We start from the raw sequence: 26623 nt of genomic DNA on the forward strand, positions 1-26623 counted from the left end.
AGTAACTTTGGTATGGAGTATCTAATTTTGGAGAGTATTTTATTGGTAAGTACCTATTTTGAGAGCAAGTTTGTAGCATTTAAGTAAAACTATGAAGGGATAAAATTGCCCACCATTTTTAATATTTTCATGAATAACTTTGATCTGAAATAAAAATGTTCAAATTTGCTTAATCTCATTAATACAGTTAAAATGTAAATTAGCACTGAAAACCTGGAAAGTTAAAACACAGTTGCACTGTACCAAGAAAGCCATGTAACTCATTTGAGAAGAAACGTCAGAATACAAGAAATAATGACGACCTGATCATTTTACACGAGTAACTTGTGTTCATTACTACAAACAGCAGGTAAATACTTAGGAGATACGTGGCAGCTACACTGAAATGTCAACCTGATAAACGAGGAATGAGTAGGCATGTATTCTAGGGGATATTTTAACATAGGATCTACTGGTTCCTGGGAACTCAGCAAGGGACTCAGAATTAAGATAACTGAATAGTGATAAACAATGCCTTTCGCTTAAAAGACAAATTACCCAGCTTGGAGCCACTGAGACGCTGGTAATGTAATGTACCACAAGCAAGGGGGGAAGGTCCAGTGGGTTTCCCCGAGGGAAGAGATTTACAGGGATCGAATCGGGCTGTGGAAGCCTTGCAAGGTGTTCAACTCCACTAGCAAAGGAAGGTGAGTGGCTTCCCTTCCTGTGCGCTTGGGTGGTCAAGTCATGTGTCCCAGAAGTACTGTTTGATTCTGTCTCGGGGACACAGGGGCCTGGCGATCAAAGGAAAGCACCCTCATCCCCGTGCTTCTCTAATTGCGTATTTCAAAACAGCATGTAACAAAAAGCAGCACCTTCAGACTAACGAGTGCTGGGGTCCCAACAGTCCTTGACGAGGAAGGTATGAAGTGCCACCAAAGTGGCCTGTGAGGGAGAACGCGGTCCCGGCCGCTGCCGGTGGCCGTGGAACAGCAGGTGTGTTATTCCTCCGTTAACTTGCCACAGGACGTGGCCCTGAAGTGACCACCTCCTGGGCCATTATTTCAGATTTCGGCCATTCAGTAGATGGCTCAGATCTACAGACAACCCCGCTGGGAGCAGGGGAACCGATGTGAACCGATGTTGTGGTGAACGTCTCTACCTGCTTCCGCCCCCGCCCAAGGAAGCTTTTCCAGGGCAAACTTCAGGGAAATGGAACATTTTCTCTGAAGTGGTATTTGAGCTCCCATACATGGGAAAATTAAAATAATGGTAATATTGCCGATACGGGGGCGCCTGGGTGGCTCAGTCGGCGAAGCGTCCGACTCTCGGTTTCGGCTCAGGTCGTGATCTCATGGTTCGTGAGTTCCAGCCCCACGCTGGCTCTGTGCTGACAGCGTGGAGCCTGCTTGGGATTCTCTGTCTCTCCTTCTCTCTCTTTCTCTGCCCCTCCCTGCTCACTTTCTCTCTCAAAACAAATAAATAAACTTAAAAAAGATATTGCTCATCTGGTTTAATTTACTGACATTTTCAGAAAATGCCAGAGAGGGTTTTTGGAAAATAATAAACTAGAACATTTCCTCTTCTCCTGCTCTCGGCTTTCTCCTGCAAAAACAGGAATACTTAGTACCTTTAACATGCGCTAGTGAGTCTAATTAGAAGACATGCACCAAATTGCAAATAAGTATTATCGCATATACGTCTGCAATCCTTCACTTGTAAAGTGACCACGGGTGCGAACGTAACTTAATGGTCCGGGACAGGAACCTTTCTTACCAGACTACCGACTGCAGAATACACAGTACCTATTGCCGTTGGAGCCTGCACTGAGGGTAAACCCCTGATCCGAAAGAACTACGTCACCCCTAGAAACCAACACTTACTTGGATACGTCAAGGAGGAAGTCATTCAATTCGGTCTGCTTGGCAAGGCCTCTGCACACCTGCCAAAGAGAATGATGACTATTAATTGTAAGAGAGTTCCCCTTACAAAAAGGAACAATTCCAGAATACTATTTTCCCTCACTGTATTTTGAAAGATGTGACGCGATCACTTTCTATAACATGGTAATACTATCAATGGCAAGTTGAGACTTGAGATACTTCAATCCCAAGTATCTATGGAAGGCTTACGTGTGCTAAGCTCTGTTTTACGCACTTTATTATCTCAATCAGCACAGAACACCATGGACTGGGGATGTGCTTTCCTCATTGAAGCAAGAAGTCGTGCAGAACCACACTCCCGCTCCAGAGTCACTGAGGGACGGGGCCGGCATTCAGACCCAGGCGATCAACCTCCACGGTTGCTCTTTAAAACTACTTCCCACTTTACACGACTGACACGTGGGCACGCATCCCACTTTACGCGAGACGGTCAGGCCCGAGAGGTCCTTGCTCCCCACACTATCACTCTGTAACTGTGTGCTTTTTCTCCTCCTATCCCACAATCTGAGTTTGCTGCAACAGATTTTTCCACAACAAAGAGAGGTGGAAGGTACAAGGGGAGAATCGTTTCGCTGCTGTGTCCCCGAATTCTGAGGTTGAGTTACTGGGAGACTCAATAAAGTCTGTGGTCTTTCCAATTAGAGCGTATTTTCAAGAGAAGCCAGTATCTGAAATTGGACATCAAAGTTTCCATATACCATTTAGTTCAGAGGATGCCTTAATTTAGGAAATGGGACTCATGATAATATCAATGTTACTGCCAGCAGGAGGCCGTCAGTGGAAAGCAAATACTGTGACAGAGCCCACACCATTTACCGTACAAACGATTTATAGTTATACATAAATACACGGCAGTAATTGCAAGATGTTAAAGGCAGGGAGTAAGTAAATATAAGTGAGTAGACACAACAGTTGAGAAATAACAAAACACCTAATATCCAAAAATGACACACTAGGGTCACTTAGTAAGCCCCACCCCACCCCCCAGTGGGGCACCGGAGCCCCCGGGAAAACACCCCCGGGACACACCTGCACCTGATGGATGGCTACTGAAGCCCAGGCAAGATTTGCTGTCGCGACCTACAAAGAAAGGGATGACACACGTTTTGATTAGTCACATGCAGAGACCCCAACACAGCGCCTCCAGCATAACCACGTATGAGTAATTTCCTGAGCCCACTGAGTATCTGAATATTTTGCCAAACGCAGAGCATCGAATATGTAGAGGGTTTCTCTTTCGTATTTCCTGCTCCTTTATAATGGAGCCTAACGCTCTCTCGATCCTCTTAATTTGGGATAAAAAAGCAAGACAAAGGCCTGAGAGCGTTAGCCTCCAACGATTTTCGCAGAAAATGATTACTCTCCAGTTGAACAAAAACACTATTAAAATGGCCTCGGTGACTAGCATAAAACGATGAAGTATTTGCAACCTCCTGCTGACAAGTTCTCAAATTCCTGGCCCTGCCTCTTCTTTTATTGTTCGTTCGCTTCCCCAACATTTGCTGGGTGCCTAGTAGGTACCGGGCACTCCTCTAGATGCCGGGGACCCGGCCACCAGCAGCGACACCGCAACAGCTCACGGCGGACCGTGGGAGAGAGAAAGACGAGGAGGAGAGCCAGCTGCTGACAAGGAGCCAGAGAGAAGAGGAGGCACCAGAGGGAGAGGAAATGCTGGGGGAGCCGCCCGAGCCCACATGCAGTGCTCAGGGAAGGCCTCCTCCGCGAGAGGGCAGCACGTGGGGACAACTCCTGAGGGAGGCGGCTGGGTCGGGACAACGAGGACACGCAGAGCCCAGGCCGAGGGACAGCACGTGCGCGGGCTCTGAGCCAGAGCGGGTCAGCCTTGCTCGAGGGTCCAGTGTGGCTGGGGGGGGGGGGGGGGGAGCAGGAGGTGGGGGTCATCCCACTAAGTGGACAAGGCCCCTGAGGGACGGGCGCATATGCACCCTGGGAGTGACACACACATCCCGGCAGTAACTGGTTTTCGGGTTAATGAGCCAATTGTGATCCAGGGAATACTTCACGGAGCCCACTGGTTCCCAAATGTATTTGGTGCTGGAGCCTTTACTCAGGATACGCTCTAGGGAGAGGTCGTTTTTAAGAAAACTTCATAAAGACAACCAGAAAGTGAAAATTCTACAAAGTCACCCTGCTACTTTATTTAGTTCATAATACGGCATACTTCAATTTGTCTTGTTAGAATGGATTCCTACTAAAATAAATTACTGGATTTCTTTTTTTATGAACGCGTAGGTATTATTTTTGAGAAAGAGAGACTGCCCATGCATAGGACCTTGACTGGGGGAGGGGCAGAGAGCGAGGGGGACAGAGGATCCCAAGCAGGCTCTGAGCTGTCAGCACAGAGCCCAAAGGCGGGGCTCGAGCTCATGAACGATGAGATCGTGACCTGAGCTGAAGCTGGACACTTAGCCGACTGAGCCACCCAGGCTCCCCTAGATTACTATACGTCTAATTGAATCAGTTTTCCCTCTAAATAAGTACAAAAGAAAAAGTTTTTAAAAACCATCAAAACGTTGTTAAGCAACGTGTGGTTTGCGCTATTCACTCATCTATTAACTGAACAATATTAATGAGTAGCCTCAGCGGGCTAGCCTCACCTCCTGATGACTCATACAGAAGGCTTCTTTGCCCCAGTGCCGATACAGCTCAAGGATGCCAATCAAATCACCGATTGCAGTGACAATTGGTAAACAAAGAACAGACTGTATACGAGTCCCAGACTCCAGGCCAGTACCTCTTGGAAATCGTTCGTCCTGAAAAATAAAGGGAGAAAAGATACAAATTCAGTTTCGGTAAAAGAGATGGAATCGTCATGTTATGATTCTTATTTGTCAGAAATCGCCTAATACTTGCAATAAAACACAGCTAGTCTCTTTAAAAGGAAAACCAAATGACAATGGACACTATAAACTGTATTTGAGAAAACGCTTATCTTAGGGGGCACACGCCGCCCGATGTTTACGGCAGCACTATCGACAACAGCCAAACTACGGAAAGAGCCCAAATGTTCATCGACTAACAAACGGATCAAGAAGACGTGGTGCGTGGATACAAGGGAATACTACTCAACCACCAAAGAGAATGAAATCGTGCCATTTGCAACGACGTGGATGGAACCAGGGTGTATTATGCTACGCGAAATGCCTCAGAGACAAATACCATACGATTTCACTCATATGCGGAATTTAAGAAACAGAACAGGTCAATACATGGGAATGGGGGAAAAAAGAGACAGGGACTGGATTTAAGACATTTTTAAATACAGAGAACAGACTGAAGGTTGTTGGAGGGCGGTGGGTGGGGGATGGGCTAGAAGGGTGAGGGGCATTAAGGACACTTGTTGAGATGAGCACGGGGTGTCATATGTGAGTGATGAAATCACTGAAGTCTACTTCTGAAACCAATTACTATACTATATGTTAGCTAACTAGAATTTAAATAATAATTTGGGAAAAAAAAAGTTTATCTTTAGTAACCTGGCACCTATGCACAGATACTGCTTTAATGTTTCTTTATCCCTGTGGAGTAGAATTTACTTAACTAATGAATATATATTAATTTCATGCCATACTAAAAGGAATTATGCTGGCTAACACGTATTTATCCGTCACCGTCTATGTGCCGTAACTTTTCCGGGGCCTTTACCGGTATAATGTCACGAGTGAAAATGACTCCACATGTAAATACCACAAGAAGGAAAGTTTATTGCTTCTTTTCTTTTTTTCAGGTTAGAATAATGTCAAAGTGTGCGGGTTTTTCAAAAAGTTTTTAATGTTTTATTTATGTTTGAGAGAGAGACAGAGAGCAGGAGAGGGGCAGAGAGAGGGAGACACAAGGTTGGAAGCAGGCTCCAGACTCTGAGCTGTCAGCACAAGAGCCTGACGCGGGGCTCAAACTCACAAACTGTGAGATTATGAGCCGAGCAGAAGTCAGATGCTTAACCAACTGAACCACCCAGGCACCGCAAATAATGTCAAAGTGTACGTTAACGATGATCTTTCTGATTGAATCTCAAAGGCCCATATTAAGTATTCAAATCATCTAATAATTATCAATTACTTATAAAGAATGAAATTGGTCCTTTGACTTTAATAACTTTCTGGCTTAACAAATCACTCAAAGGAATACAGGGAAATCAAATGAATTAATCCCCAAACACTAATTCTCCTTATTGAATTTCTGCTGTTCTGTAGGAAGCTTTTCATAAATCAACAGCACAGATCAGTACTGCCGATTTATAGGTCTTTTGAAAGCTTGAATATACACCAGGACATGTTCAAGGGACAACCTATATGGTATCTTAACACTTTCCAAAACTGCAGTGTATTTGAGATGGGACATCGTGTGAATTTACGGTGCAAACATGCTGATTTGGCGTATCCATATGTTGTAATATGACCGCCATTGCAGTAGTTTGCATTTCTATCTCGTCACGTGATTAGCCTACAACTAGACCTAGTCTTTCAGTGACCTTCGTCATCTACATCCGCATCTATACAGATAACTGGAGGCAAAACCGCAATTAAAACCCAGGTCTCTCGACTCCGAGTTAGCACTTTCCAGAGCAATTTCCTTACACCTGTTTGCCTACCTGTCCATTTCAGCCTAAACTCAGGGAGTGACTCTTCGTCACGAGGCTCACCTGTCGCGTGGGAGACTGCCCTAAGGGCTCCGTTTCGTCACACTCCCTACGTCCGCGTCCTTCGTCAGTACCCTCCAGTATCGAGTCCGGGTTTGCTTACGTGACTCACTTGAACCAACGCGAGGGTGGGAAATGCGATACCAGCAGAGGCTTGAAAACTCACTTGCATGTTCCAAGTCTTCTCTGGAAGCCTTGCCACCATCATTGAGAACATTCCAGGCTGGCCTTACTTAGGGGTGGGGTGGGGTGGGGAGCTGGGGAGGTGTGGGAGTGACAAACACAGAGAACTGAGGCCATCTAAGGCCAGCCAGTTGACGGCAGTTGACGGCCAGCTGATGTCAGATGCACAAGCAAGCCCAGCTGAAGGTGGCCCAATCCAGGGCTCAGGAGAAGTGACAAGTGGCTGTTGGGTGACAGCAGTGATACTCGGGCAGCACAGCCCTCAGCACCAGCTGACTCTTTGTGTGCATCTTGCTCCGACATGAAACACAAAACCGTAATCATCCAGGGGCGCCTGGGGGGCTCGGTCAGTGAGACGAAGGCTCAGGTCACGATCCCACAGTGCACAGGATGGAGCCCCGGGTCACGCTCTGCACTGACAGCAGGGAGCCTCCTCGGGATTCTCTCCCTCCCTCTCTCTGACCCTTCCTTGCTCGTGCTCTCTCTCTCTCAAAATAAATAAGTAACCAAAAAACAAACAAAACAAAACACCCATAGCAATCATTTAGTTTACATGAATATAAACCCGCAATTTATGTTCAAATGTACTGGTATGGACTGAAATAAGAGCTAAAAGTAGCCCTCGGTGGGTATCGTAAGATAGGATTTTCTGAGGACAAAAGTTCATTTACAAACAAATTCACTTATTGATCTGTATCTTGCTCTAATGCGTTTATAAAACGGCTTGAATCGTAACAGCAAAATGATATGCCACCTGCATGAAATAAATCTTTCAGGTTACGAATGTCACAAAAAGCAAAAAGCCATTTACCCCAAGGATGTCTTCCACGAGCAACGTTTTTCTGGATTTGGCCACGTAGGCAGAGATGGTGGTGCCCTGGGCGATGGGCCCGGCAGGGATGAGCCGGGGTTTCCCTTCCTTGATTCCGGGGGGGGTGAACACACACAGACTCTAGAAGAAGGAAAGAACACGTCTTACGGATTTTACAGACCTCCCTGTACTTCCGCACTAACAGACAGACTCCTAGGTATTACTTATCAGTCACGAGGCATCTTTGAGCCAATGAAAACGAGGAAGATGCCTTGCAATGATCAAAGTGGGGTGTGTGAGGTGAAATTCTCTCCGGTATTCCCAATGGGACACAAAACACAGGCTTGATGTAGGACTAAAATCAATGTCCAGGCACAGCAAACCTCGCAAAATGGCCTCTTATCTCGATATATGGAAAATAATAAAATACAAAGTAAGTGGTCCTTGGGGTCCAGATACTGCCAAACGAGAAACAGAGAACATCGGGTCCAACCTGCCCCAGAGGCTGGCACACAGATCTGGAGACGGGATCAGTGACTACAAGTCAAGTTGTTCAGAACATTGTTTCTTCCTCTTTTTTTTTTATGACTCAATCACTCCATTCTTTAAACTGGCCTGACTATAAAATGACAGATTCAAAATACTCTCGATAAACATTTTGCTCTCCTCTGTGCAAAAAATTACGGACAAATCTGGGTGCATCTTTCCCTTTCAAATGACCAGGTGGGAAGGTAAAATCCTGAAGGTATCTTAAAATAAATGTTTTTTTTTTTAATATGATCAGTTATTTTTACTAAATCCAGTACTTTGAATAAATTTCTACTAAGAATTGCTAACCAAAACAAATCCCCTAGAGATTGGGGGCAGTATTTTGACACCACTATATTACGATTATCTACTCAATTTGAAAAGTATTAAGGTTCAGTAAATTCTCCCAGCACTTTACTTTTATCTTAGACTGGACTGCTGTAAGTTAAAGCCTGAAGACCTGTGAAGCAGTAAGATTAGACAATCCTCTTAAGCTATACATGTTCCTATTAATACTTACTAAGCAAATTCTCGGTAAAGACATCGAATTGGATCTAATTATACACGTATTAGATCAGTGGTCTTCAAGGCTTTGTAATGTCAGAGAATACTTTCTTCCTATAAAATCTTAACTTATAATCACAGGAGAGTAAACCCTATAAACTCGAGCTCCTTCAATCAGCCAGGAGTAGGGAGGAGGAAAGGAAAGCAAAGCATAGGCGCACCCCAGCTGCTTGAAATAAGTCATTACTTACAGATGAGAGGCGAAGTTCAAAATAGTTTTATTCACGCCTATAGCTCTATCAGTTTGGACTGTGCCTAAGTAGCGTTTGCTATTAAGTACAATGCCTGTGAAAAATATTTTTAAAATGATTCTTATTAAGGGATTAAGTTTAAAACGCTTATTACAAGTTATGCACTTTTAAAAGATTTTTAAGATTTAACTACATATAAGATGGCAAATGACAACTTCACCTTATGTTTAGAGGTTAGACTTCAGTGTCGCTATTTTTAAAGTTACTATAATTCTATTACCCACCAATATGCACATGGCATAGATGATGTAATCTGATTTCTTACCATCGCCACATGACAAGCCAGTGTGCCACCCTCTCTTAAGATTGAAAGAAGAGTAGAAAAAGTATTCAGGAATGGGAAGATGGGATAATTGCAGGAAAAAGGTGTAAAGGATACGCTGTATCTAGCCGGAAGGAAAATCAGAGTTAATGACGATTTTCTCAAACTACGAGAAAGTTAATCCTAAGAAAGCTGCTGAGAAACGTTCTCTTTCTTTACCAAAGACAGAAGGCAGGAAATGAACTTGAATTGAACTGAGGGCTTGCAGAGCTCCTACAGGACTTCCCACGGCCATGACCGTGACAGAAGGTAAACTCTGGGGCAGGCTCACAGCAGTGGCTTGGGCTTTTTTTTTTTTTTTTTTTTTTAAATAGTCTTTGGCTTTGTTTGTGTTTGAAGATCTACAACAGACATGGTTTTTGGATGGCTTTGTGATATATGCCCTTCACGGCTAGATTTAACAATATCTTAAGTTATAATTAACCTTCAAAAGTCAATCATGAAAGGATAGCTTATACGTCCCTATATTACTAGGAGATCATGTATTTAATATCATAAAATGTTCACTGCCTCTACAGAGTTCATATATGGGGCACAAGCAACAGATAAGCAAACACCGTACCAAGGTTGTCTGGGAAGCTAGTCTATGTATTGGGCTTCCTGACAATAAAAGGTTTGGAAATCTTTCAATTACTTGATTGAATCTGAAAAACCTGTCAACAATAAATAATTACCAAAAAATTAAGTAGCTCTTTACTGTGGAAACTTTATCCTTGTTTTACCAATTACCTTCTGATTTTTGTTCATATTTACAGGATAGAAATGTTTCCAAATGGGAGCTGAGGACAAGTGCTAACAAGTATTGAATAAGTTGTCAGATGAAGGCCAAGGGCTCCGGCAGGAAGGGAGAATGAGGACCAGCCTGGGACTGACACCAGTTTCTGACGTGGTTTCACTTTCTCCCCTCTGCATTAGGGGCTTTCCTGTTCTTTTTTTGTTTCTATGTTTTACTCCATACAACTTCCTGTGCAAAAGTTCCCTTCATAACATCCACTTCTGATGGAAGATCAGTCACTGGCTTGAATTATGTGTTCAGTAATGGGTTCTTTATGACCTTCGCGGTTGTACGGACTGATTGGCAGCTATTATCACAAACAGAAAAAGTCAGTAACAAACCTCTGAATTAGAGGCTGAATTTTACAGGTATTCAAGGGATGGGGAAGATCTATGAAACCTACCTTTATTTACCCTACAGAAATAAGCAAACGGACAGCTGTGTACTGAATAGCTACTCCCCAGTGGTTAAACTAACACCTCCACCAAATACCTGGGTCTGTTTCTGAATTCTCAACTCTGTGCCAGTAGACTGATCGGTCTACCATACTGTTTTAATTACGACAAGTTTGTAGCACATTTTGTGATCTGACAAGGCAAGTCTTGCTTTGGTTCTGAATGTTTCAAAGCATTCACAGTTTATTTTATAAGATAGACTTTGCATTTTTCATTGGTAACGGGGGCTGCATTAATGCATTAACCGATAATGAGTGTAAGTTCTAGGGAAACTTACAAAGGAAAGAGTAACTTTATTTAAAAAAATCATTATGATCTTTGGCATATGGGTTTGACTGGGATGTTCATATGATTAAGATTAAAAAATATTATATTATTTTTATAAGAGGGCGAAAGGAAACTTCTATCAAACATCACTATGCAATATTTTAGAATGTATTAAGACTACTTACGCATGTACTTATAATACATAACTTATCTATAAAACCCAATGTTGAACTGAGTCTCTAAAATTATTTCCTTCTCTAACACTGTATAAATCTACGAAAGCTTTGATCAGCACAAACATATTTTAGAGGCTAGAGATAAAAACAACTAAAAACAAGGAAAAATTCCAAAGTTTCAAACCAGAACCACCTCTACTCTTTCCAGAGAAGAAATCAACTGCACTCAGCGCATGCAACTTGACAAATACTGCTTATTTCTAAGATGAGGTAATTTAAAGCCACTAAGATTGGTAACAGTTGTCATGAGCAGTAGATTGGCTCAGTGAAGCAATAAGGAAGCATTCAAATTATTAAAAAAAAAAGCAAATTTGCAGAAATCAATTTGATGGGAAATGAACACTAGAAAAGACTATCACGATTTAATTTTAAAAAAACTGATTTTTTGGTGAAATGGGAAAATCACTGATGTCAATTAGATACTTCCGGTGATAGACATTGTTCTCATCTTCCTTCCTTCCTAGACGCAATTCAAAGATCACTTTATTCATGAAACTTCATTTCTTATGTTAAGGGTTCAACTCACAATCAGTTAAATTTTAGAAATACTTTTAAAAATATATCACTTAAGCTTACCCTTAAGTTGTTTTTCTCCCAAGACACTAGATGGCAGTGGTTAGTAAACGAATTTAGATCTATGCACGTGGGCGTGACCGCCTGGCCCCAAATCCACCTGGAATTTTAAAGACAGAACTAACTCTGCAGGATTCTTTTTAGACTTTTTTTTAAAAAAGTTTGTTTGTTTCTTCTTCTTCTGAGAGAGAGAGACAGAGAGAGACAGAGAGAGAGAATGGGAGGGGCAGAGAGAGAGAATCCCAAAGCCTGACGAAGAGCTTAAACTCACCCCAAACCAAGAGTCAGACATGTAACCAACTGAGCACCCGGCACCCCCCCACCCTGCAGGAGTCTTAAAATTAACCTACTGAAGTTCACTGTGCAGTTGAAGGAAGTCACACGATTCCTTTAAACTACCTGCTATAAACTGATTTCTAACACCAATATATGAAAAGCCAGGTACGAATGTACTGTATGAATTAAAAATTTAGGAGTTCGAAAGGTTTTACGCTTTTCCAAACAACTCTTATTGATAACACAAGAAAAAACTGTAATGATAATATTATAAAGGATGTAATGTATCAGAGTAGAAGACCAGGTATGGAAGAGAAAAATGGTAAAAACAGTAAAAGTTTAATTAAGCAAAATCCTATCACAGGAAAACTAGTTTTGTTTCCAACAAGTATTTCAACAGCACCTTGTACACATCGATGTCAGCCCCTAGTAAGGCTCAGGACATATAAATACACTCCTTCGTGCCCTAACTCTGGACCTGTCGCAAACTGCTCCTTCTACCTAAGAAAGTCCTTTATTTCCCGTCTGCTCTACTAAGTGCGAGGTCTTCCCGGCCCCGCTGACACAGAGCTAATCATCGAGTTGTTTTTAAAGTGATCCCCCCCCCAAGACCCCCTCAAATTCGGCATCCCAGAACACCTGGCGTTTCTCTCCGTTTGCACTCAAGACCAGATGTTATAATCAACTGTGGATTTCTCGATTTCCCCTACGTTCTTTGATGACAGGAATGTTTTGTTTGGCTTTGTTTTGTTTTTTATAATCTTCGTATGCTCATCGATTTAGCATAGATTTTTGGCACATGAAAAGTATTTTAAGTGGTTTGTTGAATGAATCGCATCCATGACGTAACATTTAACCAACGGAAGTTAGATTAAGCTTCAGGAAGTTTAAGACTCTTGTCAAAGTCACAAAGTGGTGAACTGGAACTCACGGGGGCCAACTCCAGAATCATGATTCTTTGGGAAGCCGTCCTTCTTCCCAGCTCTGAAACAGCACGCACAGCACGGGACCCGTCTTTCCCGAAGGGCTGGCGGGGTTGCGGGGGGAACTGAACGAGAAGAGCACCGGCGGTGGGGTGTTGAACGAGGGAGCCCCTTCCGGCTCACCACTGCTCTCGGGGACAGCAAACTGCCCAAACAAGGTTGGTACTCAACAGCCTGCTGAATACATGTCCTACTCAAACAAGAGCCTGCTGAATACACGTCCTACTGGCTTTTAGAAGAGCTTTATTTTAATACCGTTTTCAGTTTCTTCCATTTACTGGTCTATTAGGTTTTCTATTTGCATTAAACGGGACAATTTATATTTTCCTCAAAAACTGACCATTTTTTTCCCCTACATTTTCACATTTATTAGTACAAGTATCCTCTCATAATTTATCATTTTCATCCTGTTTTATTTTCTAAATTATTAAACATAAATAACTGTGTCTTCTCTTTTTGTTAATTAGGTCAGTAAATACCTGATATCTGTATAAAGTCTTTAGATTCCCTTGTTTATATGGATTTTCTCTTTCTAAATCCATAGGTTAAAATGGCACATCCCAAGGGGACAGATACTTTAATTTATGACTGTGTCTCTAGTACCTGAGATTACTACTATGTAATTCTACCCAATAAAGATGTGTTGAATTCATGAATTAACTTATTTTGTCCCTTATTTATTAATGCTCAAAAATGCATACAAGGTGCTTCAAGGATCTGCACTATCCACTGTGGACAGCCTTGCCCAGGGTTGTAGCAATGCGCCAATTCATTTTTGTAAACCTAATTGTCTGAATATCCCAGTAACTATACTCGTTTTTTCTCCCAAGAAGTGACAAGTGACATTGCACATTAATTTTGTTTAATTTCCTTGTTTTTAGCCATTATGGGGATCTGAACTCTTCAATGGGGGCTAAACACATCAAAGTAGGATCTAACCCAAAGAGGAAAGGGAAACCCATGTTGGTAAATCCTAAAATAATATATATATATATATATATATATATATATATATATATACACACACACTTTTTGGATAAACCTACTTGCAGACACTACTAACATTCTCCAAATTGTATTTTTTGTTTGTCAATCACTAAAACACTATTGTATATTTCTGTCCTTTTGGGTTTTTTTTGGTGTGACTGTTTTGCTTCACAAATTTTAACGCATCAGCACTTATTGGGTAAACTAAGTAACAGGTCTCCCCTCGTTGCAGACTAAATCCTTCATAAATGCCAAGTGATCTCCTGTTCCAATTTAATGCTTTTATTCCCCAAACTCATCTTCGCCACTGATCATGTGGTACTTTCTCTCCTTTGGTTTTCATTGTTCTGGAACAGGTCTGCTTCACCTAAAATTCTCTTTTTATTTTCAATCATCCGTAAGTCCTTTTCTATATGTGCCTCTATAAAACAGAAGACAGTCGTGAGTTTTTTAAACCTAACTTACAATTTTTTTCTTTCGGTAACTGGGTCTATCCTACTTGTAATTTGGTTGTGACATATTTTGGTAGAGAGTTCCACAATCTATTTTATGTTTTACTTTTAGTGTTTTAACACTATTTCGTTTGTTTTCTATCTTTTCCTGAACTTTCCATGTTTTCTTTAAATTTTTTCTCTCCAACAATATTAATGTGGGTTTTTAATTCTACTAGGGGAACTTCTGACATACATAAACTTTATTTAAGTTATATTTATCAATGCATCAATTTCAGAAATTAATTACTTAATTTCTGCTGGTTCTTATTTATAAAAAAAGAAAACAATACTTTTATAAGTATAAGCATTTTATAATTCTCCCTGTGTCCATCTTAATCCTTGGAATTTTTGATACAGACTAAAAATTTTATCTCAGTCTGTTTGGGCTACCTTATTATAATTTTTTCACTACAGCATATACATTTTGTTATATATGTGAGTTATTTAAGTAAGGCTTTATAACTATGATTCAAAATCCTGAGGCAATTTAAAAAAGATTTACAAGGGGAGCCTGGGTGGCTCAGTCGGTTAAGCGTCCAACTTCAGCTCAGGTCATGATCTCGCAGTTTGTGAGTTCGAGCCCTGCATCGGGCTCTGTGCTGACAGCTCAGAGCCCGGAGCCTGCTTCGGATTCTGTGTCTCCCTCTCTCTCTGCCCCTCCCTGCTCACGCTCTGTCTTAAAAATAAATAAACCATTAAAAAACATATGTAAAATAAAATAAAAAAGATTTACAAATACCTATAACATGCCCCTTTTTACAAAGGAAGGAATAGAAGAAAATACATGTGTATCTGCTCACCCCGGCCAAAAAAAAAAAAAAAAAAAGCTTTATTTTATTAATATGGTTGGCTTACATTTTAGAAGTATGTCAACATCTGTTCAAGCAATAGGGCAGATTAGATAATTTGATACTCCTGAAAAAATCAATTTAAAAAAATTTTAAAGGCTGGATAAAGTACATTTTCAATCCTTTCTAATGCATTGCTGGGCTGAGAAGAATGGACAGAATGCACAGGAATCTAAAAAGAAGTCAATAACGGAACTTGCGAGGCAAGCAAATCCCAAGTTGGATTTTTCTAGAGAGCGAGCAAAGCCTGGATGTACTGACCCTCCCTCAGGAAAGCACCGCGGGAGACAAGACCTGCTGGAGGCCAGGGCCGGAACAGGCTGGCGCCTCATCGAAGCTGGTGGTTACGGTCAATATAGCTACAGGTGCAAGGAGATTACTAGGACACCAGATTGTCTCGAATTTATTGCTGGAGGGAAAATGAAAATCTCTTCTGAGAAATCATAACTGTGCATCACGTGGCTGTGAGGCTGGAATCCATACTACTCTGTAGTCTGAAAAAAAATCTCATGAGATAATTTAAAGTTGTGCTGGATTGGTATTGCCTTAGGTGACCGGCCAAAACGAATACATATCCCGTCTCCAGGAAAAGAACTTCAACACAACCCTCAAGAACACCCATTTTAAAAGGCCCGAGGATAGCCTGGAGCCTGTTTCCGATTCTGTGTCTCCCTCTCTCTCTGCCCCTCCCCCATTCATGCTCTGTCTCTCTCTGTCCCAAAAATAAATAAAAAACGTTGAAAAAAAAAAAAATTTAAAAGGCCCGAGGAAGAGTATGATTCACGGTCAAAACATCAAATAAAATGAGACACACAAGCAAATAAGCCACCAGCTGTTGACAGGTGGGTGAAACAAAAGCCAAGAAATGTAAATTCTGGGTGAATAAAAAACAATATAAAAGAGGTTTAGTTAATATATCCCAAGAAATAAAAGATAAACTTGAAAAAATATCCAGGGGATAAAAAACTATATTGAAGAACTGAGAGAAAATCCAAAAGAACCCGAAAGCAACTATGTTAAAGTCAATATACGGAGAGAGAATTTTTATTAATCTGAATTCTCTATCCAGCAAAGATGCATTTCAAGGAAGTGTTGAAATAAAGACCTACTCCAACAAAAACTGAGAGACTCCCACCAGGATACCCTCACTAAGGGAAATTCTACAGGGTAGAAGAGACCCGAACGCAGACTTGAACGCACAGAAAGAAAAATGTGGCCGACCAAACACAGTAGTACCCCTAGGTCTCTGCCTTCACGAAGCGTACATTCTAGAGAGAGCCAGATGAACCAATCGTCCCACAAAGCACAAATGTACACTCACAGCTAAGTTCTACGAAGGAGAAGCATGCGATACTAAGAAGGCTCGACAGAGTGAGATCTGACTCGGGAAGGTCAGAATTAGCCACATCTTGGCCACGTTCTCTGCTGTTCCCAGGCCACACGTGGACCAAGGAAGCAGTGACCCCAGAGAGAACCATGCCGAGTACCATTAGCTGACCTCAGTAATTCAGGAATGCAGAATAAAGAGCCGACTAGAGCCTGGATGGACAGACTATCATCCCCTCAATTATTAAGTTACAGAAGTAAAAGAATTTAGAAGCGATACACATAGAATACGCTTTAGGTGTTGTGGACACAGAAGGTTTTTCTAAGTCACATATTTCAGGAAGCTACTTCACGGAGGTCAATGTACAAACAAGCCTGCAAAAATAAAGCCAAACCTGCAGCCAAGTGACCAAGAGTCTGGGATCTGGGAATCTAAACCCAGGCTCTCCAGTCAAGCACTTCTTGAGGCTCTCACCGCCTGCAGACCCCTGGCCTCTTGTGGCCTGCCCTTTCTGACCTCTGAAACCACTCTTCCCCCACTACCCCCTCCAATTCTCGTTCACACACAGCAGAAGAGGGTCATCCCATGGGGCCCTCAGTGCCCGGGTTCACTCACTTCTTCTCGTGTCAACAGTTAGAAATGCTGAGTCCAGCATCCAGGTTTCATCAGAGAACCGGATCGGTCCAAGTTTGGGTCACAAACAGCTGTGACTGAAGGAAAAGGGTCACACAGCAGGTACTCAGCTGCCAAGGCCAAGCCCTGTGAGCTGTCTGCAGATCCCAGGGGTGTCATAATGAGACTTGCACTCTCCTGATGGCACCGAGCTCACATACACACCGGCACGTTTTAAATACAATTGCAAATGATATACTAGGTTTTTTTTTTTTTTAAAGGGATTCTTAATTTTTAAATAAAAGTCCCAAAATTTTAGAAATAAATTTTTAGAATGAGCAGGGAAGAATGAGATCTCCTTGTTATTTTAGTAGCTTAGCCATTTAAAACTGCTGCCAGTGTCTGAAGTATCATTTAAAGTTTTTGGAAGCAGGAGTGGTATCTGAATAACTCAACTTAATGGAACTCTTGTCTCTGTACATGGAAGGCACTAGGAGAGATGCTGGGTGAATGCAAAGATTAGTAAGGAAAGGTCCTTGCCCCAGAGAGCTTTTAATCTGTAACGTAAATTTTTACGATGCAAGGGGAGGGAACAAAAACGATCAATGATGGGTTCAGTGAATCGGCCAGGAAACATTTTTGTGCAACGACTTTTCATCCTTTGCTTTACTGTATTATTTACGAGCACCATTAAATGTCTCGGAATACTTGCGTCTCTATTCCTATTACCATTTTATAAACCATAAATAGCACACATTTTGATTACTCATGAATACAAGCATCACAGTGCAAAAAGAAACCCCAAATCTCCAAGAACAATGCCTAACACATAAGAAATACGTAGTGAAATTTTTCCAAATGTATTTACAAATGCTTTCTATACAGTTAACCTATGAATGTAATTCTTATTGGCTCAGAATATTCTTTTAAGATGTTACGTGTGTGGTTTTAACGTCACAACAAAAATAAAATGCCAGTAAGCTGAACATCTTGAATGGCTTATGCACGCTGCATTTGACCATGGGCTGTCCTCTGAGTAAGCTGCAACAGAAACAGAGGCTCCAGCCTGTGGCACGCAACACGAAGACAGGCACACCACGGAACAGGGTGAGCTACGGCCACCGCGGCTCAGGGGTCTCCGCGGAGTAACGCCGTCCCCGCACTGTTTCAGTGGCCTTCGGGAAGTCCAAAAAACTCACCTAAAAAATGCTCCACTTTCGTCCTTGCTTTATTCTACTGCAGGCAGCGTGCTGAAAAGGGCATACGCCGTCCCTGACACCCCCGCCCACAGTGCCGAAGCATCTTCTGTACAGAACGGTCTAGAGGTGCCATTCATAAGACAGGCCAAAACCAAAACAGTAAGTAAACTGTGAGCTTTCATGCCCAAACGTTGCCACGCTGGTGAGATTTTCACCGGGCAACAACCGTAGACAGAAACGAAATACAAAGTGAGTTTGAAGTACTTAATTGCCACGTGTCTGTGGTTTGTAGCCCAGCTGAGCTTTTTTAAAGAGCTTATGACACGTTCTTATCTAGAGCACCAGAATCTAAATTCAGATACTTACGTTATTGCACTCTCCAAGGAAATACAGTGCAAATCCATCAGCTTTTGTGGCTGCCAAAGTAATAAAAAAGGAAGAAACTAATCTCAATGGAAGAACAGACCACGTATGAATTCTTTAAGGTGAGACCTCAGAGAGGAATCTTGTGAAAGGACTTGTTAACATAATTAACGGTCATGCAGCGAATCGAGCCAACCAATTTATGGCTTTATTCAATGACATAGAACATTTTCATTCATTATTTATCAGTTATTGCAAACTTTAAGACGTGACATCCTCACATGCACACAGCAGCCAATGCACTACGCAATAATATGTTTGTGAAACTTTAAATGTTACAACTATTGGAAAATATGTTTCGTTTAAGAACGGGATTTAATTGTTAAAGTACTAAAAAATACCAGACACAATATTCATAATAATGAGTAATCAAGGCAAGCATCACCCAAAGAGGATGATGCACGTATCCATGCAGCCTCACGAAGAGAACACGGCTGAACTCCCCTAACACTGCTTCAGGGCCATGTGAAGGCAGTTCCCATGGCAGGTAACCGATATTACTCCCGAGGAGGATCGCTTGCCTATAGACTCACGGTTCACTCCTTTTCACTCGTGCGGCCTTGGGTCAAATATTTGGCCTGCCTTGGCCACAGCTTCCCCATCAGAAAAGAGGTGATCAAAGTACGTACATCTGCCATCTGCCCCAATAAATTTAAAATGCTTTGTGTTGCTTAAAAATTAAGGGTTTCCTTCGTAAAGATGTGATTTAATTCAACAAAACTACACGTTCCAAAGAAACTAGGCTTTATTTAGAAAGCATAGTATATTCCATTTGCACATCTGGCAGATACTTTTTTGAGACTGGGTAAGTTAGGAAGTTTTAGGTTTGACTCATTCTGGTCGTTTCAGAATAGAGTATTTTCACTTCAAACTTAGCCCGAGAATAAAAGCAAATAAAAGCAAATAAATGACTTGCATTTGCCTTGTAGTACGTATATTACTCTTTCCATTTTCTGCAACAGAATAAAAGACACTTTGGTTCAAAAGTTCTACCAGAAGGAATATAAAACATTTCTTACCTATTTTAATGATGCTGCTCAATTCATAAAGGAGTAATTGATTGTCTCCTCCTGTATCCAATCGCTGTTCGATGTAGCTGTTTAATTCATACACAACTCCCTGCATATTCGTATCTTGGTACTTTTAATAAAAAAAAAAAAAAAAGAAGAAAGAAAGAAAGAAAAAGAAAGGGCATAATTAAATACAATAAGATAAAAATTCCTTAATTTATAAAACATTTTATTAATTACATAACTATGTGTGTGTGTGTGTGTGTGTGTATGTATAATTTTATGCTTTTACACATTATGCTTTTAAAGAACATTTATTTAAATATAATCTACTAAAAAATTGATTGCAAATTAAATTGCTGTGACATAGAATTATTTACAGGGGTGCCTGGGTGGCTGAGTCAGTTAGGCCTCCGACTTTGGCTCAGGTCATGATCTCACAGCGTGTGAGTTCAAGCCTTGCATCTGTCTCTGTGCTGACAGCTCAGAGCCTGGAGCCTGTTTCAGACTCTGTCTCCCTCTCTCTCTGCCCCTCCCCTGCTCACGCTCTGTCTCTCTCTGTCTCTCAAAAACAAATAATAAATGAAAACTTAAAGAATTATCGGAGCGCCTGGGTGGCTCAGTCGGTTGAGTGTCCGACTTCAGCTCAGGTCACGATCTCACGGTTTGTTGAGTTCAAGCCCCACATCGGGCTCTGTGCTGACAGTTCAGAGCCCGGAGCCTGCGTTGGATTCTGTGTCTCCCTCTCTCTCTGCCCCTCCCCCACTTGTGCTCTGTCTCTCTCTGTCTCTCAAAAATAAATGAAGGTAAAAAAAAAGAATTATTTATAGGTGCCATGTATATTTCTATTAAAATATCAAGTGTTACAAATTACAACTTTGTTTCTGAAGTTGTATATAGCTATTCGGTAAAAGTAGCATAAAAGTTTGCCAAAAGTGTGCTGCACTGGGTAAAACGAAGGTTATTATTCTCCAGCCACCTGCCACGATGGGGCCACTACCCTGGTCCCATCCAAACTCTACCCCCGGCTCAGGAGGGAGCAGCTCTCATGGCCACCCCGTGGCAGGACCAGCTAGCTGCCCCCGGAAGCCCAAAGCTCTGGGCTGCAGGGACACCAGCAGTAGAGGGGTTTGGGGAAAAGGCGGATGCTAGATCTTAGCTACTCCAGCACAAGCTACCGCCGTGACTTCTCTCCAAGGACCCAAAGGCTGTCTTCTAACAAGCTTCCTCACCACTAAGCTTGCCGCCCTAAGCCTGTTCTCCAAACAACAACCATGGTAAGTTCTACAAGCAAAATAAAATTCTGTCACTTCCTGGCTTAAAGTCCTTCCCACTGCACTTAGAATAGCAGACTCCCCACGGGGTGGCCTCTCACATTCTACAAAATGTGGTCACTGTCTGCCTACGACACCGTCTCAAGCCCCCTTTCTCTTTCTTAACCACGCAGGTATCTTTCGCTCCTAAAGGTCGATTACTCGCCATTCCTCTTCTTCCTTAAATTCCAGTGTAAGTGTCGTATCAGTGTCGGGTGTCCAATATCATGATTTGGCAACTCCATGCATCACCCAGGGCTCATCACAAGTGCACCCTTTAATCCCCATCACCTATTTCCCCCATGGTCCACCCCCCTCCGCTCTGGTAGCCATCAGTGTGTTCTCTACAGCGAAGAGCAGTCTGTTTCTTGGTTTGTCCTACTTCCTCTTTTTTAACCCCCCCCCTTTGTTTTCCATTTGTTTCGTTTCTTAAATTCCACATGAGTGAAATCATATGCTCCTTGTCTTTTGCTGACTGAGCTCAGCATGACGTTCTCTAGCTCCATCCACGTCGTTGCAAAGCACTGTTCTCAACGAATGGCTGGGGAATGAAGGGATGTGAATGAACAGACGAAAGAATGGATGAATCAGTCCCTCAGTCATTCTGCCAACAGGTACCGGTGATCCTGGCAATCTATCACACACCCTCCCCTGCACAGAAGAGATCCCAGGGCATTCACACAACAACGTGCACTCAACGGAGATGCTGGGTTCCACGGGCTTGTGCTGGCTTGGGAGTACGTTCCAAAAGTGGCCAACGCTTTTTCAAATACAACTGAAACACCAGACCTTCCTGGTATCTCTTCCAGTCTGAGCAAGACTGGACTGCTAGAGTGGATTTCTTCTAGAAGAATCCCCAAGCTGCATTATCACAGACGATCCCTGCACCGAGGCTGTGCGAAATACGTCCCGGAGGGTGCACTGGCACGTGTGCACAGGTGTGTGGTGTGGGCCAGGAAGGCCCATCCAAGGGGGTTTCTCAACGCACGGCGGGGGGTGGGGGTGGGGCCTGGCGCGGCAGGGCCATGTGGCTACGACAACACTCAAGAGACGAAGCCGGGGTGGCTCGCATCCTGGACGGACCTGAAGCCGCCGTCGGAATGACCCGGCCAGGCGGCTGCCTGATCCCAGTGTCCCCGGAGCTGGAAGAGACAGGGTGGCCTGCTATCTTCTCATCCGTGTCCCCGGGAAAAGTTCCGGGTTTCAGCGGACACAAGTTTGACTTGATTCTCCTCGGCAAGTCACGGTGCCTGGACGAATTCCAGGCTGGAGCCAATTCACAGGCCCAGGATCCTCTGAGTGAAGGAGGGGCAGGGGACGTCAGGGCAGCCAGGGGGCCGTAGTTCAGGTGCGTCTCAAACGCGAGCCCCAGCTGGCGTGCCAACCCCTGTGGTGACTGCAGTCCGGAACACACGTGTGCCACAGGCGTCCCCAGAGGCTGACAGAATCCCACCCTGACGATCGTCACTGAAAAGGCTTGAAGACGCAAGACCCACAGAAGTCTGGAGCGACAGCTTCCCCGGGAGCGAGAACGACAGAAAGGAACCAGCGCGCGGGACCCCAGGGCATCAGAACGGAAGCCCGCCGGCACGCCTTCCTTCTTAGGCTTCAACACCAGCCGCAAGACTGCCGGCCGCTCCTCCGAGACCCTCACCTAGTGCTGCCACTCCCGTGTCTGCCCCCGGATCGGGCTCTCCGGGAGGTGCGTTCTCTGCTCCGGCCTCTGCTGGGCCTCCTACCTGGGGTCCGCCTCCCCCCCTTTAACCCGGGCACCCTATCGGCTTGGCTGCACGCGGCCGCACGCAGACCACAGGCCTCCCGACCAGTGCTGTGGCTCCGTACTGCGCCCACCGAATCAGTCCTAACTTCCCAGTTGCGGTCCGGCTGCAGATACGGCCCAGGTCCTCTGCTCGGGTAGACAGCCCTGTGTCAGGGCAAAGCCGGCAGAAAAAAATCAAGAGCGCTCCGAAAGCCCGATGCCCCCAAAGCGTGGCAGGGCCGTATGGGGTCGCAAAAGCCTATGCTGTTCCCTCACCATCTGCAAACAGCATCCTAACTCGACTGCTGCCAGTTTTGAGGAACTCCAGAGAAAAGATTCCGTCCTAACATACTCTCTCTCTCTCTTCGTCACCAGTAATTAGAAACATTTGTTGTACATTTTTTTCCCCCCAAAGTCCTGGGAAAGAACTTATCGGAGACTGAGGCTAACCAAAAGGAGAGCGAGGCTAAGAGACACAGATTAAGTCACGAGGACAGCGTCTGAATCCCTAGATCCGGACACACAGAGACCCTCCTGCCTAAAAACCTCACGCTAGACACACGGTGTTCGCGAACCAATTCGTTCTTTGAACACTTTCTCTCTCTTCTGGGGAGGGGAACTGTAGCTGGTCTCAAGCTGGGTTCTTAGTCACCCGACAGGAGTCCCTATAAACACCATACACGGGCAGAGCCCTTGCTCTGACCACGCACCTCGGAGAGCACAGCCGTGGCCGAGGCCTGGGTGTGGGGCAGAGAGGAACGAACAGCTGTTCCCCACCTCTTCTAGGCCGGACGCGGTGCCACCCGTGGGAACAAGGAGGCGATCCACAACACGGGCAGCTTGTCGCGGGGTTTCCTTCCGCCGTGCCTCCGGGCTTTCGTCTTCCCAGTTGCGAAACAAGGAGGTTAAAGCGCACTGCCTTTAAAATACTTTTCAACACGCGCTGTGATAATCTGTGCCCTAGGATTTTAATTTCGTCGTTCGACTTCAAATTCTAATCGTTAACCTGGCGGATGGGTGAGTACACCCCGCTTCCTTTGATTCCTAGTGACACGATTGCATCATAAGAGCAAAATGTCCTCTTATGGCTACTCGTGCATAGTAATGTCCTATCAACTCTCCAATATTAAAGCCCTATCGACACAGCAAAGATGATTCACAAGAGCCAAGTGGTCTGTCCGTAGATGAATGAATCAAGAAAATGCCACACACACACCACGTATGTATACAAACTAGAGGAGATATAATATCAGAATATTATTCAGTCCATGGGGCGCCTGGGTGGCTCAGTCACAGTTACACGTCCGACTTCGGCTCAGGTCATGATCTCACGGCTCGTGACTTTGAGCCCCGTGTCGGGCTCTGTGCTGACAGCTCGGAGCCTGGAGCTGCTTCAGAATCTGTGTTTCCCTCTCTCTCTGCCCCTCCCCCTTGCTCAGGCTCTGTGTCTCTCTCTCTCAAAAATAAACATGAAACAGAAGTTCAGTCCTAAAAAAGGAGGAAATCCTGCTAATTTGTGGTAACACAGATGAAACTAGAGGGCATTCTGCTAATTAAAATAGACACAGAAAGACAAACGCTATATTATCTCACTTACATGTGGAATCTAAAAGGCCAACCTCACGGGAGTATAGATCAGACTGGCAGGTGTCCGGGGCTGGGGTGTGGGGGAAATGGGGGAGAAGACGGTCAAAGGTTACAAACTTTCTGGGGGGAATGCACACTGGTGCAGCCACTGTGGAAAACAGTCCAGAGGCTCCACAAGAAACTAAAAATAGAATGACCATATGACCCAGTCATTCTACGTCTGAGTTTTTTACCCAAAGATTATGAAAACACTAATTTGAAAAGCTGTACGCACCCTTATGTTTACAGCAGCATTAGTGACGACAGGCAACGCACGGAAGCAGCCCGAGTGCCGGTGAAAAGATGAACGGACAAAGAAGGGGTGGGGTATACACAGTGGGAGATTACGCAGCCATAAAAAAGGATGAGATCCTGCCATCTGCAACAATATGGATGGATCTAGACGGTATGATGCCAAGGGTCGGAGAAAGACAAATACCAGATGATTTCACTTATACGTGGAATTTAGGAAACAAAACAAAGAACGAGAAAAAGGAACAAAAGCCAGACTCTTACGTACAGAGAACAAATCAATGGTTATCAGGAGAGAGGTGGGTGGGGGTGGGGAAAAGAGGTGCGTGGGACTAAAGACTGAACGTATTGCGATGAGCACCAGGTAACAGAACTGTTGAGTCACCATATCCTACACCTGAAACTAACGTAGCACTGTATGTCAATTACACCGGCATTAAAAGGAAAAAGATGATCATTTAAAAAAAGAGACAGAGGAACTTAAAGGAGTAAAACAGACACAGACACACACCAATCCAGTGGCACATGTAACCACTTAAGGACCCTGATTTGAACAAAACGACTTAACAAGAATCTTTTCAGACAGCTGAGGGAAACTGAACATGGCCCGAGGATGAAGGTATTATTGCTACGTGGGACTGTCAGGCATGAAAATGGCACGTAATTGAGGTTTTTGTGTAAAAAAAAATGTCGTTTCCCAATAGAAACCCATACAGAAGCCTTTACGGCTGAAATCACACGATGACAGAGATTTGCTTTAAACTACACCAGCAATCAAAAAGGGGAGGGGACGTGCAGACAAAAGAACAGCGACGCGGTCATCACTGAAGCTCGGTGGCAGGTACGCGGCGGTCAATATGCAATTCTCTCTTCTTGTATGTAGAGCAAGTGTCTATACACAAAAGGAAGTTAAAACGCAAAGAGAAGAAGAGACCAGTAACAGTCCAGGGAAGCACCGATCCCGCCGCTGCTCGTTTACTCAGCAGCCTTCCTGCGTGTCCACAGAAGATGGACACAACCCGCACCCTGTGTGAGTTTCAGAAAGCAAAGGACTTGGACGCGGCGTGGCCTTCAGCAGGTAGGGGACAAGCCAGCCAACTCTAGGACGTCTCTGCCCATTTGTGATCTTCTACACAAATAAACGTGAAATACTAACTATGCACACTGAATAAAAAAGGTTACAAACTTTCAGGTATAAGATGAGAAAGTTCTGGAATCTGATGTAGAGGACAGGTCTGGAACCAAAACTGCTGTAGTCCAAACGGAAAACCGCTGGAAGGAGCCTTTCAGTGCTGTTGCCACACACACCCCAGCCCTGGCGGGCACGGGTACATCCCTTGACTTGACTGCGGCGACCGCTTCATAGGCACACGTGGATCAAGTCATCGTGTACTCTATGATGTACACGTATGCTGAAGTATATACCCTTCTTATTCGTCAAAAATAAAAATAAAATAATTTTTAAGCAAAAGAGTCCTTCAGAAAATAATGAACATCTTGGTAAAAATAATAAGAGCAATGACGACAAAGGACACGGAACATTTAATCTCTCCGTAAAATCTCCACGGTCCTTCCAAATCAGTCTTTGCCCCCAAGGCTACCACTGTTTGTGACTTTTGTCCGCTACAGATTAGCCTTGCTCGTTAGAATGTTATCTAAACGGACTCATGCAACGTGTCCCGTTTTGAACTCCAGTCTATCAGCCTGCCGCGATATCACTGAGATGCGTCCACCGCCGTGTCCCAGGGGTCTGTCCCTTCCACGGCTCGCTGCATGCTGTTGCATGAACAAAAACAATGTGTTTCTCTGTTCTACCACTGTGGGTCGTGTGGGATGTTTGTGTTTCCTGGCTCTGGGATATTATGAATAAAGCTGCTGTGAACATCTTCGTGTGAACCCAGAAGAACCCAGAAGTCTTCCTGTGGACACAGGTTTTCGATTATCTTAGGCAAATCTGTAAGAGTGAA

The 26623-nt window shown here is 43.7% G+C and overlaps 1 protein-coding gene across 8 annotated transcripts in view; it reads right to left on the reverse strand.

Moving 5' to 3' along the window:
• The window catches only part of PDE10A (phosphodiesterase 10A), a 613983-nt gene that overhangs the window by 82586 nt on the left and 504774 nt on the right, over positions 1 to 26623 (reverse strand). For all 8 annotated transcript variants that reach the window (XM_058735867.1, XM_058735864.1, XM_058735861.1 and 5 more), the window contains 6 exons: positions 19716 to 19836; positions 18640 to 18689; positions 7577 to 7717; positions 4541 to 4696; positions 2952 to 3002; positions 1863 to 1921 (listed from right to left, as the gene is read on the reverse strand). In XM_058735867.1, the coding sequence (XP_058591850.1) occupies positions 1863 to 1921; positions 2952 to 3002; positions 4541 to 4696; positions 7577 to 7717; positions 18640 to 18689; positions 19716 to 19836 (578 nt within the window). The remainder of the gene's footprint in view (positions 1 to 1862; positions 1922 to 2951; positions 3003 to 4540; positions 4697 to 7576; positions 7718 to 18639; positions 18690 to 19715; positions 19837 to 26623) is intronic.

Source organism: Neofelis nebulosa, chromosome 6, assembly GCF_028018385.1.
Source record: "Neofelis nebulosa isolate mNeoNeb1 chromosome 6, mNeoNeb1.pri, whole genome shotgun sequence".
Taxonomy (NCBI): Eukaryota; Metazoa; Chordata; class Mammalia; order Carnivora; family Felidae; genus Neofelis; species Neofelis nebulosa.